This window comes from Maniola hyperantus, chromosome 10, assembly GCF_902806685.2.
Source record: "Maniola hyperantus chromosome 10, iAphHyp1.2, whole genome shotgun sequence".
NCBI classification, from domain to species: domain Eukaryota; kingdom Metazoa; phylum Arthropoda; class Insecta; order Lepidoptera; family Nymphalidae; genus Maniola; species Maniola hyperantus.
Genome location: NC_048545.1, coordinates 3,915,278 through 3,929,789, shown reverse-complemented (window position 1 = coordinate 3,929,789; position 14,512 = coordinate 3,915,278). Strand labels below are relative to the sequence as shown.

Below are 14,512 nucleotides of genomic sequence, written 5' to 3'. Positions count from 1 at the left end.
AGGTATAATTTTTATAAACGGTTTTAAGAGGACATAATGTAAATTACGTATGGCAACAATTTGCAGCTAATCATTATTTTCAGATCACCACCATCAACTCCAATAACCTTCAACTTCGACGAGAGCCTAGTCGATGACACCAGCGGCAAACTCCAACCAAACCAGCTCACAGTAGACAACCTAACCGTGGAGTGGTTGAAGGAGAAGCTAACAGAACTGGAGGCTAGTCTACAGGAGAACCGAGAGAAGCAGACGGCGTTACAGGGACCAGAGATCATTGGGAATGGCGTCTGTAAGAAAAATAATTCTGGGATGACCAATGGTGTTAACGGGATAGACAGGTGAGCCCTAAATACGTGTTACGGATGCTATCAGTAAACAATAGGTAAATGTGGAGGGAAGAATTTACTTGACACCTGTCTCTGTCTGCATTCTGCGGAAGCATGGGTTGTATGATGTACGAATACCAATAGCGCTGCGGCTTAAACACTTGTGATCAAGTTCAGGTATAGTAGCTCGAAGGGGCATCCGGTCTCAGGACTACCTCTATCGATCGAAAATCAACACATCTACTTCGCTGGCATCGATGTATCGCTGGTTTGTCATGTAGGTAACTCCCCATAGTTCAAGAAAATTGGTGACGGTTTAATCCAAAAAATAGCCGATGCAGGCGTTCTCAAATGTAGATGAAGAATTTCATTTCTATATTAAAAGTATTACTGAACCCATTTAATTGGGTTATACTTACCGATTTTCCAAAGATTCGCATGATTTACCCATTTATCAATGATTCAAAGGGAAAACCAATGATTTTTATATTTGAGGATAACCAATCTCATTAGCAGTAGGTACATACATACCGTACATATACCTTGATCAAGATCCTTGACCATTTTACAAATTCATTCATCAATGACTCAAAAGGAAAACCAAAGATTTAGTACGAGGGGGGGGGGGGGGGGGGTCACCCCGATAAGTTTGAGGAGTATTGCACTAGCTGTATTTGTGACACCTGACATTTTCAATTTTTCAGTGAAAGTTTTACACAAGTTTGATATTTACAGGCATTCACCGCCGCCAATCCCTGTAACAACTCTTGAGCCTATGAAGCTGTTAGAACTACGCGTGTCTGAACGCAAGTGCGCCAAACAGGCTGAGATGATTCGAACAGCTTTAGCAGAGCTGGGATGTGAGGAGGCACCCAGTGGCTGTCCTGATCTCTCTGCGGAGGTCGTAGGCGTGGACAGTATGGATGGAAGCTCTCCAGATCATCAGGTATGGATGTTTCAGTAGGAATTTGACCGTTTGACGAATTTTTGTTTGCCTCAATTTCTTTAAGCGTATAAATTAGTTCAAAAGGCGATCGACTGCCTGTAGTTTATATGGACTTTGTTAAAAGGATATGAATCGTCTAGCAATTTATTGTGGACAGAATTAGGACGACTAGTACAAGAAAGGACAATACTATTAGAAAGGCATGTAACTTTGCAAATCTAAATCCAAAATGATTTATTTAGGTCACATTATCGCATAATCGTAAGGTCGGAAACTTTAGGCGGCAAGTCTTAGACATTATAATAACTTAGTGAGATTGTGTAACAAATTACTTAGTCAGGCAGTTCTGTAAGACCTGTCGGTTGTCTGATAAGATCAGCAATACTGCTGTGACATTACAGGCTCATTTCAAATGGACCAATTCAATATATTCTAAAGTTAGATACGGATGATAAGTAAAAGGTTTTGAACAAAAAAAAATTGACTGTAGTTAGTCGAAAAGCGAAATACCTATTGTTTATAATGTTACCTATAAGTATTTCTAAAAGAAGTAGGTAAGTTAAGTGGTGGTTCTTGAAAAACAATTAGACTTCTAAGCTTCTTAAGAAGCTAGACGAACGTATAGCCGTGAAATAAAATTAACTTCGACCTTGACCTGCGGTGGTCGATTTATCGATCGATCTGTATAATTTTACTGTTGATAAGAAGTGATTGCACTTCTTCTGATGAGTTATATTTTTTACCTGTTTCTGGACTCTGGCCTAGGACCATTTAAGAAGAACCTACGTCTGATATGTGGTTTTTGACATCCTATTTCGTTTTGTATTTTGTATTTTCGTGTACTTAGAATAATAAGAAGTAGTTCTCTCGTTTGTGGTTAAAAGGTTAAAACAAGGACTTGAATTATCAGGACGGTGCGTCACTCGGCTCCAAAGCGTCAATGGACGCGTTGCGGTTACACCTGCACTCTATCATACCGCCGAAGCCGTTCTTCAGACTCTTCACGCGTCCTTTCCGACGCAAATCCGTCCCGTCAAGCCCAGCCTTACCGCCAAAAACGTATAGAAGCAGCAGCGAAGGTCCTGCAGATTCGGTAAAAGTTCTATCGACCCTCAGAAAGCAGCGTGTGATCTTGAAGAGACGTTTTCGTAAACGCTTGGATGTCTATGTGCAATGTAGAGTGCAGAGTGATGTGTTTAAGAGGCGGAGAAAGGTCCGCTGTAAATGTCCTAAGCGCGTGGTGAGTGCCACTAACAAAATGTTGAACGATTTGCACGCATGTCACTTCTAACATGCATGATGGTTATTTTGATGATTAGGTCCTTTAGTTCTTCTGCGGAAGCTATGTTTTTCTTTTGGTCTTAACATGGTTTTGTTCTGAACCCGTATTTAAAAATCACCCTTGATCAATCATAATATTACGTTCCAAGACCTGACTGACAATATCAATTTTTTGTAGGTAGGTACCTACCTACGAAAATTTCTCTCGTGTGAATTTCAGTTTCTTTAAGGATGATGATTGATATCGGAACCACCATCAATGAAATCTTTGATACGAAAAATGGCATCTCTTCAGTCTCATGAATGAAATTCCAAATTCTGGAAAAACTGTAGGTACACCTACTGTCGTGCGCTACGTTCCCGATGGCTATTTTTGTATTAACAGGCGTACTGCGCGAACTTCACACCAGAATATGCTTCCATATAAAATTAAAATAGCCCCAGTTCGCTGTAAAACTCAATTTCAAAATCAAGGTGACGCCGCTTCAGACGTTCCAGAAATGTTTGTGTGTGCGTCGTGCGAAGTCGGAACTCGTCAAGTTCAGACTATTGTCGAATGTCTTGTATAAAATGATACATCGGTGATATTGGATCAAAGTAGTGATAAAAATGGTGGATCCCTTTGAAATGTACATAACACAAGCGGATTTGTTACCACCGGTTGCGTTGCCACGGCGGAAGAAGAGGCTGAAGCAACTACAGTTGCTACTTGAAGAGGAGCTCGAAAGAGACGGCGTATGTCGAGCTTTTGATGTGTTTTTTAACAAACGTGTTCTCTGCATGTCAATTGTTTTACTAATTAAATACTGATTCATCGTTTTCTGCCGTTTAACTCGGTTGTTATGAAAAAAGTAGGTATTTCCATTACAAAATTATGAATTTTAAGTGATACCTACATTTTGACCTTACAATTTTTTTATAAACAGTAGTAAATCTTAGTTTCGTCAGTAAAATATTCCTGGTATACCATGGCATCGATAAGAACTTCGACGGAACATCGGAAAAACCCGATTCTTATTATTCATCGATTTGTTTCGACAGAATAAATTAACGCACCTACATTGGAATTATAAGCACTGCACAGGGCACATGCCTACGCACATGAAGCATGTGTCATTATGATATAAATGTCACGTCATTTAGTCATCTCATTTTCTCCTATGTTCACAGGTCAGTGTGAGTGAGGCAGAGCGATCATTAGTGGACCAGGAATGGTTTCATGGGGTGTTACCAAGAGAGGAGGTGGTGCGATTGTTGAGGGCTGATGGAGATTACTTGGTGCGAGAGACGACGAGGAATCACGCCAGGCAACTAGTGCTGTCGGTGTGTTGGGGGCAACATAAACACTTTATTGTACAGACTACGCCTGAGGTAAGAAACACACGTTTTTGAAAATCCCGTGAGAACTCTTTAATTTTCCGGGATAAAAAGCAGCCTATGTCACTCTTCAGGTCTTTGACTATACCCATGCAAAAAATCACTCCGATCCGTTGCTCCGTTGCGACGTGGTTGAAGGACAAACCAACAAACAAACACACTTTCGCATTTATAATAGGGGTAGTGATGTATTTATTAAAATACCTACTACTAGAGAACAACTCATAATGATTGTTAAGAAATTTAAATGGCTCAGCGATTGGTTACATCCTCCTCCAAAAATAAACTTTATAAGGACATGCCTTATATTGTTTCCAAAATCATCTAACAGATGAATAGAGCTTTAATGTTTATTCCCCTTTTAAATAAAATAAAATAAAAATTTGGTCCTCAGGGTCACTACAGATTCGAAGGTGCAGCTTTTCCATCAGTAGCTGAACTGATAGCGTGGCAGCGAGCAAGCGGTGTGCCGGTCACTGCACGTTCAGGAGCTTTGCTCAGGCGAGCTGTGCCGAGGGAGACGTGGGAGCTCAACAACGACAATGTGCAGCTGTTGGATAAGATTGGACGGGTAAGATACCTAACATGGGTAATTTTTCATACATCGACTGAAGGACATAAGTCTCTTCGAGAGCCCATAACACCATCCTTGCTTGTTCTCTTGCCTTGTTTTTGTTGTGCCTCTTTGTTGAGCTTCCTTGTTCAAGGAGGGCTCAACAAAGAGGCAAGAAATGGTTGTCTTGTTCCCTTGCAGAGGTCGTCGGACAATCGGGCTTAAGGTTGTTTCACGCCGTCTAGGACTACAGAACATGTCTGCCACATCGGCGATCGGTTTCATACAGACATGTTCTGGCCATCGCCATTTCAACTTGATGAATAATATTAGAATGTCTCGGTGTGGTTGAATTAAGTCGAAGAAATTATGAGGCTACGACAGAATATGGGTGTTAATCTTAATTTTTGGTGGTGGCCATACGAAGAAGATTTCTTTGAACAGCGATCACTTAGTTTTTGATTAAGGTATTTCAACAGTTACTGTTCTTACTCCCTATCGTATTTTCTTCTTAACAAAAACCGTAAATCTCCAGGGCAACTTCGGTGATGTCTACAAAGCACGGCTCAAGACAACAGGTCAAGAAGTGGCGGTGAAGACATGTCGTGTGGCGTTACCCGAAGAGCAAAAGAGGACTTTCTTACAAGAAGGACGCATCCTCAAGCAATACCAGCACCCCAACATAGTGCGCCTCATCGGCATAGCCGTTCAGAAGCAACCTATCATGATAGTCATGGAACTAGTGTCAGGTAACTAAGGTCGTAAATAATCCTGCAAACATCCACTGCTGTACATAGACTACATAGGCCTTTTCAAAAGCGCGCTACCAAACATGATGCTCCACATTCCTCATCTCCACATCCCGGTACTTTCTTCGCTACAGAGTTCAATGCATTTGCCATTAGAAAGATAGATATAAAAAATATAAATAAATTCTTCTGGACGTAAAACTGAAAAATATCGCTCTTTACCACTTGTACATAAGATTTGTTGATTGTTGTTTATGAATGTTATGTGGTGTATTCTGTCTATTGGTCTTATTAAAAGAGCGTCAGGAATATCAACAGGAGACTAGGCCAATGATCATTTTATCGAACTACAAGTATGTACGAGTAGGTATCTATAATGCATCGAGCCATTGACAAATCATTACTTTCAGGTGGTTCCCTCCTCACATTCTTGCGAACGAGGGCCTCAAACCTCAGCTCCCGATCGCTATTAGCGATGTGTCGGGACGCAGCGGGCGGGATGCGCTACCTCGAATCCAAGAACTGCATCCATCGAGACTTAGCCGCGAGGAACTGTCTGGTGGGAGACGACAACATTGTCAAGATATCTGACTTCGGAATGTCGAGGGAGGAAGAGGAGTATATCGTGTCTGGTGGCATGAAGCAGATACCGATCAAATGGACCGCCCCGGAGGCTCTCAATTTTGGTAAGAACATATTATTACTTCATGTGCAACAGAGCAATATAATTTCATAGAATTTCGGACTTATATAAAGCACTAGAACTTAACGATTAATCTGACCCTGAAATGTTAGTGTGCCACCAAAGAAAAAAATGTTGAGCTCATATTATATTAGAAGTATTTTCAGAATAACAAGTATACTGACTTGGTAATGTACACTAGTGTACTTGGTATTGTACCTTCAAAAAAAATTGAACTTTGCTCAGCTATCTTTCTACGCTCATTTCTACTAAGTATTTCGCCGAGCCCTTTTATAGACCTTTTCCCAGTCAAAGCCTGATTCTGATTCTAAGTCAATCTTTTTATGTCTATCACTCCCAGTAACTCGCAGTAAAGTCAGATATTTAAACACAGGTAGAGCAAGGTTATACATATACGTTATACAAGGTTATACGTATACATTATACATCGCAAAATAACTATGCCATGATCGATATGAAATAGAGGGACATTTAAAACGAAGATACATCCAATGTAATTCAAATTGGTATTGATGTTTCCAGGCAAGTACACCTCCCTTTGCGACGTGTGGAGCTACGGCGTGCTGATGTGGGAGATATTCTCCAAGGGCGACACGCCCTACGCCGGCATGAGCAACTCGCGCGCCAGGGAGAAGATTGACAATGGTGCGTAACTAGCTCTCTAACGTAAATACATAAATCCATAATACTCAATAGTCTTCTTCAATAAATATAAATAAAATAAAGTAAAAATATTATTTATTCAATTAAACTTTTACAAGTAGGTACTTTTGAATTGTCAAATGCATTTACACTGGTTCGGAATGCCTTTGATTTGCCAATGATGCATGTATATATAAGTTAAGTGATATGTATGTATAGTTAAGTGTGATATAAGTTATATCTTCATGGCCATTAGCGAAGATGGGTTCCTTTTAACAGTTGTTTCATCCTTTGAAATTTGTTAAATAAGCTAAGGGGATAAATAGAAATATGCACATTTCTGAAACAAATAAATAATTTTACACATTTGCATTCTGTCGAAAATGTTAATGCCTTGATGGGCCTTGACGTATTGAGGTGTATGGGATAAGAAGAAATAGTGCTTAAAGATAGCCATCATTCAGATGTAACGTAAAGGTGTTACCTGAAAGGTAAGGTAGGAGGTTTTTAGTCTGCAGACCGTTGGTCAACATCCTCAAAGGAGTCGACCATGCCAGAGGTATCCATGAGGATTTTCCTCCTCCCCAAAAGAAAAACATCTTGATGCACTGACTTGACCTACACTCCTCATTTAAAGTCACTCAATCCCAAGACCTCTAAGGTCACAAAAGTCCACACAATTTTTTGGGACATCTATTCGATTTCTTGTCATTTTTGTCATCTAACCAGGAAATTTTTTCTAGCTTTATGCTACAACATAAATAAGTATACATACGTTTTTCTTGTAGGTTACCGCATGCCCGCGCCAGAAGGCTGTTCCGAGGACGTATACGCTCTGATGCTGCGCTGCTGGGAGTACGAGGCCGACAAACGACCGCACTTCCACCAGATATACACTATTATAGACAACATCTACAATAGATAACGCTACATATTAGTGGGAATATTACAAATAAATAGGTAGCAGATTATCTGTCATTGATTACATGGAATCGTTAAGCTCTTTTCTGAAGACACGGCGCGTGGTCCGTCGCGTCACGCTGTTGACTCTAATGGAGCGTTCTTGCAGAAGCGTTTGCTTGGTATATGGCGGAGTACGATGCGCGACGCAATGTGCAACGCGCCGAGTCTCCAGAAAATAACCCTTAAGGTTCGTACGCACCTGAGCGGCGCGGCGCGGCGCTTCAGCGAGCTGCACGTCGCGGCACAGAGCGTCAAAATATCATTTCTATCATTTTGTATGGCGCATATCGCACTAGAGCGGCGCTGCACAGCGCTTCACCGCGCGTTGCCGCGCGGCACGGCTGGAGAGAATATTTTGAAGCGCAGCGAAGCGACGCGCAGTGCAGTGACGCTAGTGCGACATACCCAGCGGCGCGGCACGGCGCTTCGCGCTCGTACGCTAACGGGTATAAAAGTGACGCGCAAGTGACGCGAGTTGCCGCGTACTGAAGTTGTAGTGCGGTAGGCACCGTCGAGCGGCCTGAGGTGACGCGTTCTGCAGTCGGACAGAAGCGCCGCGCCGCGCCGCTCAGGTGCGTACGAACCTTTAGGCTTAATTTAGACCTGTTAGCAATTAGCATCGATTCGCATTTCAGTTTTATCTAATGAGAATTAATATTTTTTATGATTGATGATGCATAGGTAGGTACGCATCAGAAACCTGTTTTCAAAAGATAAAATGCGAATCGATGCTTAGGTGTAGCTGTGATTCTACCACCACAACTATAACAAGCAACGGTTCACTAAATAATTGATTTGATAACGTTCCATCAAAAATACTTTACAACGTAACTCGTACCTACCTATATAAAATAGTTCCAAGATAAATTGGTGCAACAATCATTTTCTAAAACATTCATTAAGTACAGAAAGGTCCAATGACATTTTAATAACAAAGGTAGGTAGGTACCGTCTGTCTGTTTTATTATTAAATCCATGCGTTTTATTATACTTATAAAACATGTGTTAAGTACATGTAGTAGGTAGGTGTGGATGGACATGTTATATAAATGTAAAGTTTTATAACAAGTTACATAATCATACCTTTGAAATGATATTTTATAAAACGAAATTTACCTATGTGTTTATAATTATTGTAGCTGCTGCTTTTGACAATTGTTTGTATTAAATATTCCATAATATCAGTTTAATGTCTTCTTAATTATGTTTCCCATTATGTACCTATAATAATAAATAATGGTCGTATAATAATAAGCTAAGTCTTCTTTTTTTTTGTTATGTAACATGTGTATGATTTATGAGTTACAATGTACCCAAAATGGCAAGACAAATGATAATGAAATATCAGTATTGATTTGTATTATGTAATACATAAAATATTATGTAAATTCTCTCAAGACACAAAATATTACAGTGTTGTGAGTCTCGTCACTCAATAGAAGGGTGCCTGTTCACTGAAGCGAAGCGGAGTTAACACGTGTTTAATTAGATTTTTTAAAAATATAAATAGCGAGCAAATACGCAAATGGGTCACTTGATCTACCGCCCATGAACATTTGCAACACCAGAAAAACCGCCAATGCGTTGCTGACTTTTCAGGAATTCGTTCATCAGCCACTTAAATTACCCCATGCTGAAATCAAGTGAATCTAGATTATTGATTATGTCATCTTTGTAAAATCTGATTGGTTTTTTAACACGTTATCTCTGCTACGCTCCGTTTCGGTGGATAGGTATCCTTATATGCAGTACCTACCTATCAGTCTACCTAATATCTCCATAGGTACCTTTAGTTTATTTTACTTTATAGATTTTGTAGTCTACTTTTATATTAATTACCTACATAAAATATGTAAGTATAAAAAAATATCGTACATTTTAGTATTATAAGCATTACATCAATGTATTTGAGTGGGAATAATTTGAATGTCATAAAAGAATTGATCTCTTGTCTTGTCTAGAACTTTTAGGAATGGAAGTTATATCAAAATTGTTACAGTAAATTTTAATGGACTAAATTTATGGTGTTACAAGTTCTCATGTTCGAATTACTTTGTACAAAAAATATACTTAGATACATTTTGATAGGTACCAACTTTTTATTCTTATTAATTTTTAGATGATTTTATGCTTAACAATAAAGTTTGACGCCCATTGGCTACTTATTGCTTGAGTGACTCTCCTTTACAAAAGCTGAGTGGACTGTAGATGGAGTGACTGATTTTAGCCGCTTAGGCTTCCAATGAGATGCTCGGGCTAGAGCTTTTTTAGACACTGTCTGTTAGAGCGGCTATACCTAGCTGTTTAAAGACGATTAGGTTTTATCTATAAGGTGTTCTATCTTAAAATGATTGAAAATTGTACAATGTTGAAGTTATTATTAAATGTGATAACCTGTGTGCTTCCATTTATTCTATATATTTTTCTTGCCTAGTTGTATGTCGAACATGTAATAAAATATATACCTACATAACTGGCAGTGAGATATATTATTCTACCTTAAGTGCTTAGTATGTTAATAATGGATATACGATAATACTGTAAATATATACTTATAATATGATATTAATAAAGTGCCAGAAGATTTTTGGAATTAATCTTTTTTTCATACTGAAAACCTGATTTCCTGAGGATAAGTTCCTTAATAAGGAACTTTTTAATCGTTAACATTATTGTAACACAATAAACTGAGTAGGTACCCTCTTCTAATTTCGATGAAATTCGAAAATCGATACATATTTAAAAACACACCTCTGACCTCTGATTAGGAGGCGAACGCCTTAACTTCTAGGCTATCACAGCTTTTTTTACAGTACGTAATACTTACTTATTATCCTAATTAAAATGATTATCTTAGATTGATCTTTTCTTTCAAAAAGGAAAAACCCGAGTGAAAAATATACACAAAAACATTAAAAAAATATCGTTTATTTAACATAGTATAAAAAGAAATCCTTTACAAATACAATTTTATTAGCTCGTCGCTGACTGCGGATGGCGTGAGGATGCCCAAGTCGGTAAAAAGGAGGGTAATGTATGCAGGCGGCGTGTAGTCCACTAACGGATGCTGTTTAGACAGATTCCCTGAACTCAGCACGCTGGAGAGGTACTTGAACTCTTTGGGTATATCTCGTTGGTTGAGGGGGTATATTCTAGAGAATTTGAAGCTCTCCGTTAGTACGTAGACCGGTTTCTTGAGTTCTAAAGCCGACATTGCTAGGCTGTATGTGCCGATCTGTGAAGAAATATTTTCGAAATATACATATTTTTTATTTTAATACAAAACAATATATGTACAATAATATAATCCATACTAATATTATAAATGCAAAAGTGTGTCTGTCTGTCTGCTAGCTTTTCACGGCTCAACCGTTCAACCGATTTTGACGAAATTTGGTACAGAGATAGCTTGCATCCCGGGAAAACAAAGAGTTCCCACGGGATTTTTAAAAACTAAATCCACGTGGACGAAGTCGCGGGCATTCTCTAGTATAGAATAATTTTGTAAAGTGGTGATAATAAAAAGAATCCCCGGCCGAGTTTGTTGTGGGCTCTTCTCAGACCTGGGCGCGTTTGGAACCCTCGTAGCTTTAGTTTTAAGTTTGCGTAATAATTATCACCACTATATCTTACAAATCAAACATCTGACCATCAAAAAGAGTAATTTATTACCTATTTTGAATAAATCATTTGACTTTGACTTTGACTTTACGTACAATACTGGCGTCATGAAAAAAAGAGCTCTGAACTTTGAACCAAATTAGGCAAATTAGGTAATTTATGGATCTATTTGGTGGTACGAATTTGAAGCATGATGGCGAGAGTGTCTGCTGAATGATTCTAGAATGAAAGGCACTATTAAATCTATCCCACCGCTGCCATCATGTAGACTCTACGTGTTTCTCTACATTGTAGAGAAACACGCATAGCTGATTCAATACTGTTTATTGACTACCTACAAATGAAATGTTATAATTCTACCTACATACAAGTGGTGTATTACCACACATTCTGTGGTGTAACTTACCTTGTTAATGATCCCGCCGCTCTCCGTGACGCCCTCAGCGCCCAGCATCACGATGTCCACTTGCTCCATAATGTAGCCGACCGCCGCGTCTAGGATGAGCGTCGCCTCAATGCCCGCCGCCACTAGCTCTTTGTGCATACGTTCCCTAAACATTCACTACAATATCAGGTAGCCGAATGTACAACATGGATCTCCGCTGACTTTGATGCCCAATGACAACAACATAATTGTGGCCGATTCCGTTGTACACAATCTCTAAAGTCTAAACTAAACTAAAATGGCACGTCTAAATCTATTGCTATCCCTTTTATAATTATGCTTGCGGAAAAGAATAGCACTAGATTTAGACCTGTTAATTTAGTTTAGTTTAGAGATTGTGTACAAGAGAATCGGCCCCATTGTTTTTTAACATCTTTTAAAACGAGTGAGATAATGATGATTAAAATGTGCTTTCAGCGTTATGCGACTTGAAATGTATTCTATGCACCTTGTAGGCGCGCTCCATCGTAGGCTGCATTATTTTCTACTGTCTAGTGAAATTGCAGTCAAGCACATGCCTAAGTATATAGTTAAAAAAAACAATTCATTTATTTTTCATTGCTGCATTAAGTTTGTGCAACACATTTATTAATTTAAAATTTTAGGACGTCGACGCAGTCGATAGAGTCGCCGCAATTGCGTCCAAACTTTCACATTTTACGGAGTTGCGGCGACTCTGTGCGCATGGGGTATGCTGGGCAACTAGTCGACCATGCGTAATGGCTCTAAATAGTAACTCACCCACTGTTGTCAGGACATGACATTGTGACAAAGACTTCAAACCGTTTATTTGCTTTTGCAGCTTCCAACATCGCTTGTAATACCACTCTTGACCGAGAGTGTGTTAGGATTTTCTGTAAAAAGTACCTAATGTACATTACAATGTAAGAAATCTCCTCACACGAGACTTTAAATCTAGAAATTTAGATAAGACAAGAGTGTGTTAGGATTTTCTAAAACAACAAAAGTTATAATGTACACAATAAAATAATTCGGTAAAAGTAACGGCGTTTACGCACTCATCCGATCTGAGTCCGTGAAAGTATGTTCCTTTTTATTTTGTATGGTAGGTTATGACATATGAACTCTTTGATTTTCTGGGGTAAAAAGTAGCCTATGTCATTCTCCAGGTCTTTAACTATACCCATGCAAAAAATAACGTCGATCCATTGCTCCGTTGCGACGTGATTGAAAGACAAACCAAACACACTTTCGCATTTATAATAAGGGTACTGATATGGGTACTGATTATATAGTTCTACTTACACAACCATCGCTAATAAATGGCAGTGCTTGTTTAGCAACTTTGCCTCGAGCTTCCAATAGTGTGTCTAGAAAGATTCGTCCTCGCTGCAACATGATCTGTTCACATTCTTCAAAGGACTGAAACAAAAGTGCATTGTTAATAGATTCTATGAAGACTAAGTTTTGTGCATTGTATATATCTCACTATTGAGGGTAGGGCATTTCTTTCTTTAATCATATAATGGAGAGGCTTTGTTGAGATTGAAAACTCAATTAAGAGTATGGTATCAACTGAAATGTCTTACGATTTCTATCAGATGTTAGTGATAATTCCTAGGTCCAGGATGTAATGTGCTCTCCTAGGTATGGAGGTGATGAAGAGACCTTTGGATTCCTACCCAGTTCCCAACTTGAATCACTAGTGCAATCTATTGATATGCATTGTTACAACTAGGCCCTCATTCCATTGCACGTTCCGTAATATATTATTTACCTACTTATTAAAAAAGTATTATGAACATATTTCAATATACATAACGGGTGATTAATTTTAAATTCTTATTTGTCGACATTTCAACCAAAGTGCAATTGGGATGAAATATCGACAAATAAAAACTTCAAATTAATCATGGTATGTACCTGTTATCTACATTAAAATATGTTGTTACACCATGAATAAGCTTAAAATCATTAAGTATTATGAACCACTTAGGTGACTCCAAATAAAATAGCATAAATACCTTAACATCTAGCTTGGCAAAAGTGATAAATCTCATGAAGAGCTGGCAGCCCGAAGACACAGCTGTGACGGGCTGGTCACAGTGTCTCATGGCATCCACCGCCAACTGTAAATTGAGATCTAGCTCTCGCACTGTTGCAACTGTGGGAGAAATAAATAATTTTTCATAAGTAAAAATGTAAGTATAGTAAAAGCAAAAGCTGACTGACCGACTGACTGATCTATCACCACACAGCTCAAACTACTGGACAGATCAGGCTGAAATTTGGCATGCAGATACCTATTATGACGCAGACATCGCCATTTTAGTGACGTCAGCACTAGACTGAAGTTTCGAGCTGATGGTATATTTTTATTTCGGCTGACGTCAAAATAACGTCATTTTGATGTTAATGAGACATGGTTCCAGCGCAATAGCAATTTGCGGGACTTCTATATATACCTTTATAATTTTCTATCACAGTTAGCAATGTTTTTATCGCAGCCACTCCAGCTGAAACGTCTGCTTCTTCCTCTAGGATTTTCAGGAAAATTTCTTGTACTTCTACAATTTAAACAATATGAGTTTGAATGATTATTAGGTACATACCATACATACTTATATATTACTTATTATTTTCAAAAACTTAAATAATAAATAAATTAACTTTATAAAAATCTTACCTTCTTTTTTCATGTTGATGTTTTTTTGGAACTTACTGAAATTGTCCTTTAATGTCTTTCATGCACTTATAAATTATTTTTTCTTTCTTATAAATATTGAATACTTATACTTTTCTATTTATTTTACCTCAACAGCTGTAAAAACATAAATTATAACCTAACTAAGCCTAACTACAAAAATTCAAATTTTGACAACGTCATCTGTGACAGCTACGGTCTAAAAACGTAATTTTTTATGTTTATTTTAAGAGACTTT

The 14,512-nt window shown here is 38.4% G+C and overlaps 2 protein-coding genes across 5 annotated transcripts in view; one reads left to right on the top strand and one right to left on the bottom strand.

The window, feature by feature from the left end:
- The window catches only part of FER (tyrosine-protein kinase Fer), a 63,242-nt gene extending 55,508 nt beyond the window's left edge, over window positions 1-7,734 (top strand). Inside the window, exons 6-14 of one of the 4 annotated variants that reach the window (XM_069501336.1) lie at window positions 84-341; window positions 1,065-1,275; window positions 2,186-2,515; window positions 3,727-3,927; window positions 4,328-4,504; window positions 5,022-5,235; window positions 5,646-5,921; window positions 6,461-6,583; window positions 7,369-7,734. In XM_069501336.1, coding sequence (XP_069357437.1) covers window positions 84-341; window positions 1,065-1,275; window positions 2,186-2,515; window positions 3,727-3,927; window positions 4,328-4,504; window positions 5,022-5,235; window positions 5,646-5,921; window positions 6,461-6,583; window positions 7,369-7,505 — 1,927 coding nt within the window. In that variant the 3' untranslated portion in view covers window positions 7,506-7,734. Of the gene's footprint in view, window positions 1-83; window positions 342-1,064; window positions 1,276-2,185; window positions 2,516-2,815; window positions 3,292-3,726; window positions 3,928-4,327; window positions 4,505-5,021; window positions 5,236-5,645; window positions 5,922-6,460; window positions 6,584-7,368 lie in introns of those variants that run through there. The other 3 variants (XM_034972490.2, XM_034972491.2, XM_034972492.2) reach the window with 3 other exon arrangements.
- Window positions 7,735-10,451: 2,717 nt separating this feature from the next.
- eIF2Balpha (eukaryotic translation initiation factor 2B subunit alpha) lies at window positions 10,452-14,501 on the bottom strand. Its single transcript, XM_034972511.2, has 7 exons — window positions 14,257-14,501; window positions 14,036-14,137; window positions 13,595-13,734; window positions 12,876-12,992; window positions 12,351-12,463; window positions 11,571-11,715; window positions 10,452-10,778 (listed from the first exon to the last, which is right to left on the bottom strand). The coding sequence occupies exons 1-7, from the start codon at window positions 14,267-14,269 to the stop codon at window positions 10,500-10,502; spliced, it is 909 nt and encodes a 302-aa protein (XP_034828402.1). The 5' UTR covers window positions 14,270-14,501; the 3' UTR covers window positions 10,452-10,499.
- Between the last annotated feature and the right edge of the window lie 11 nt (window positions 14,502-14,512).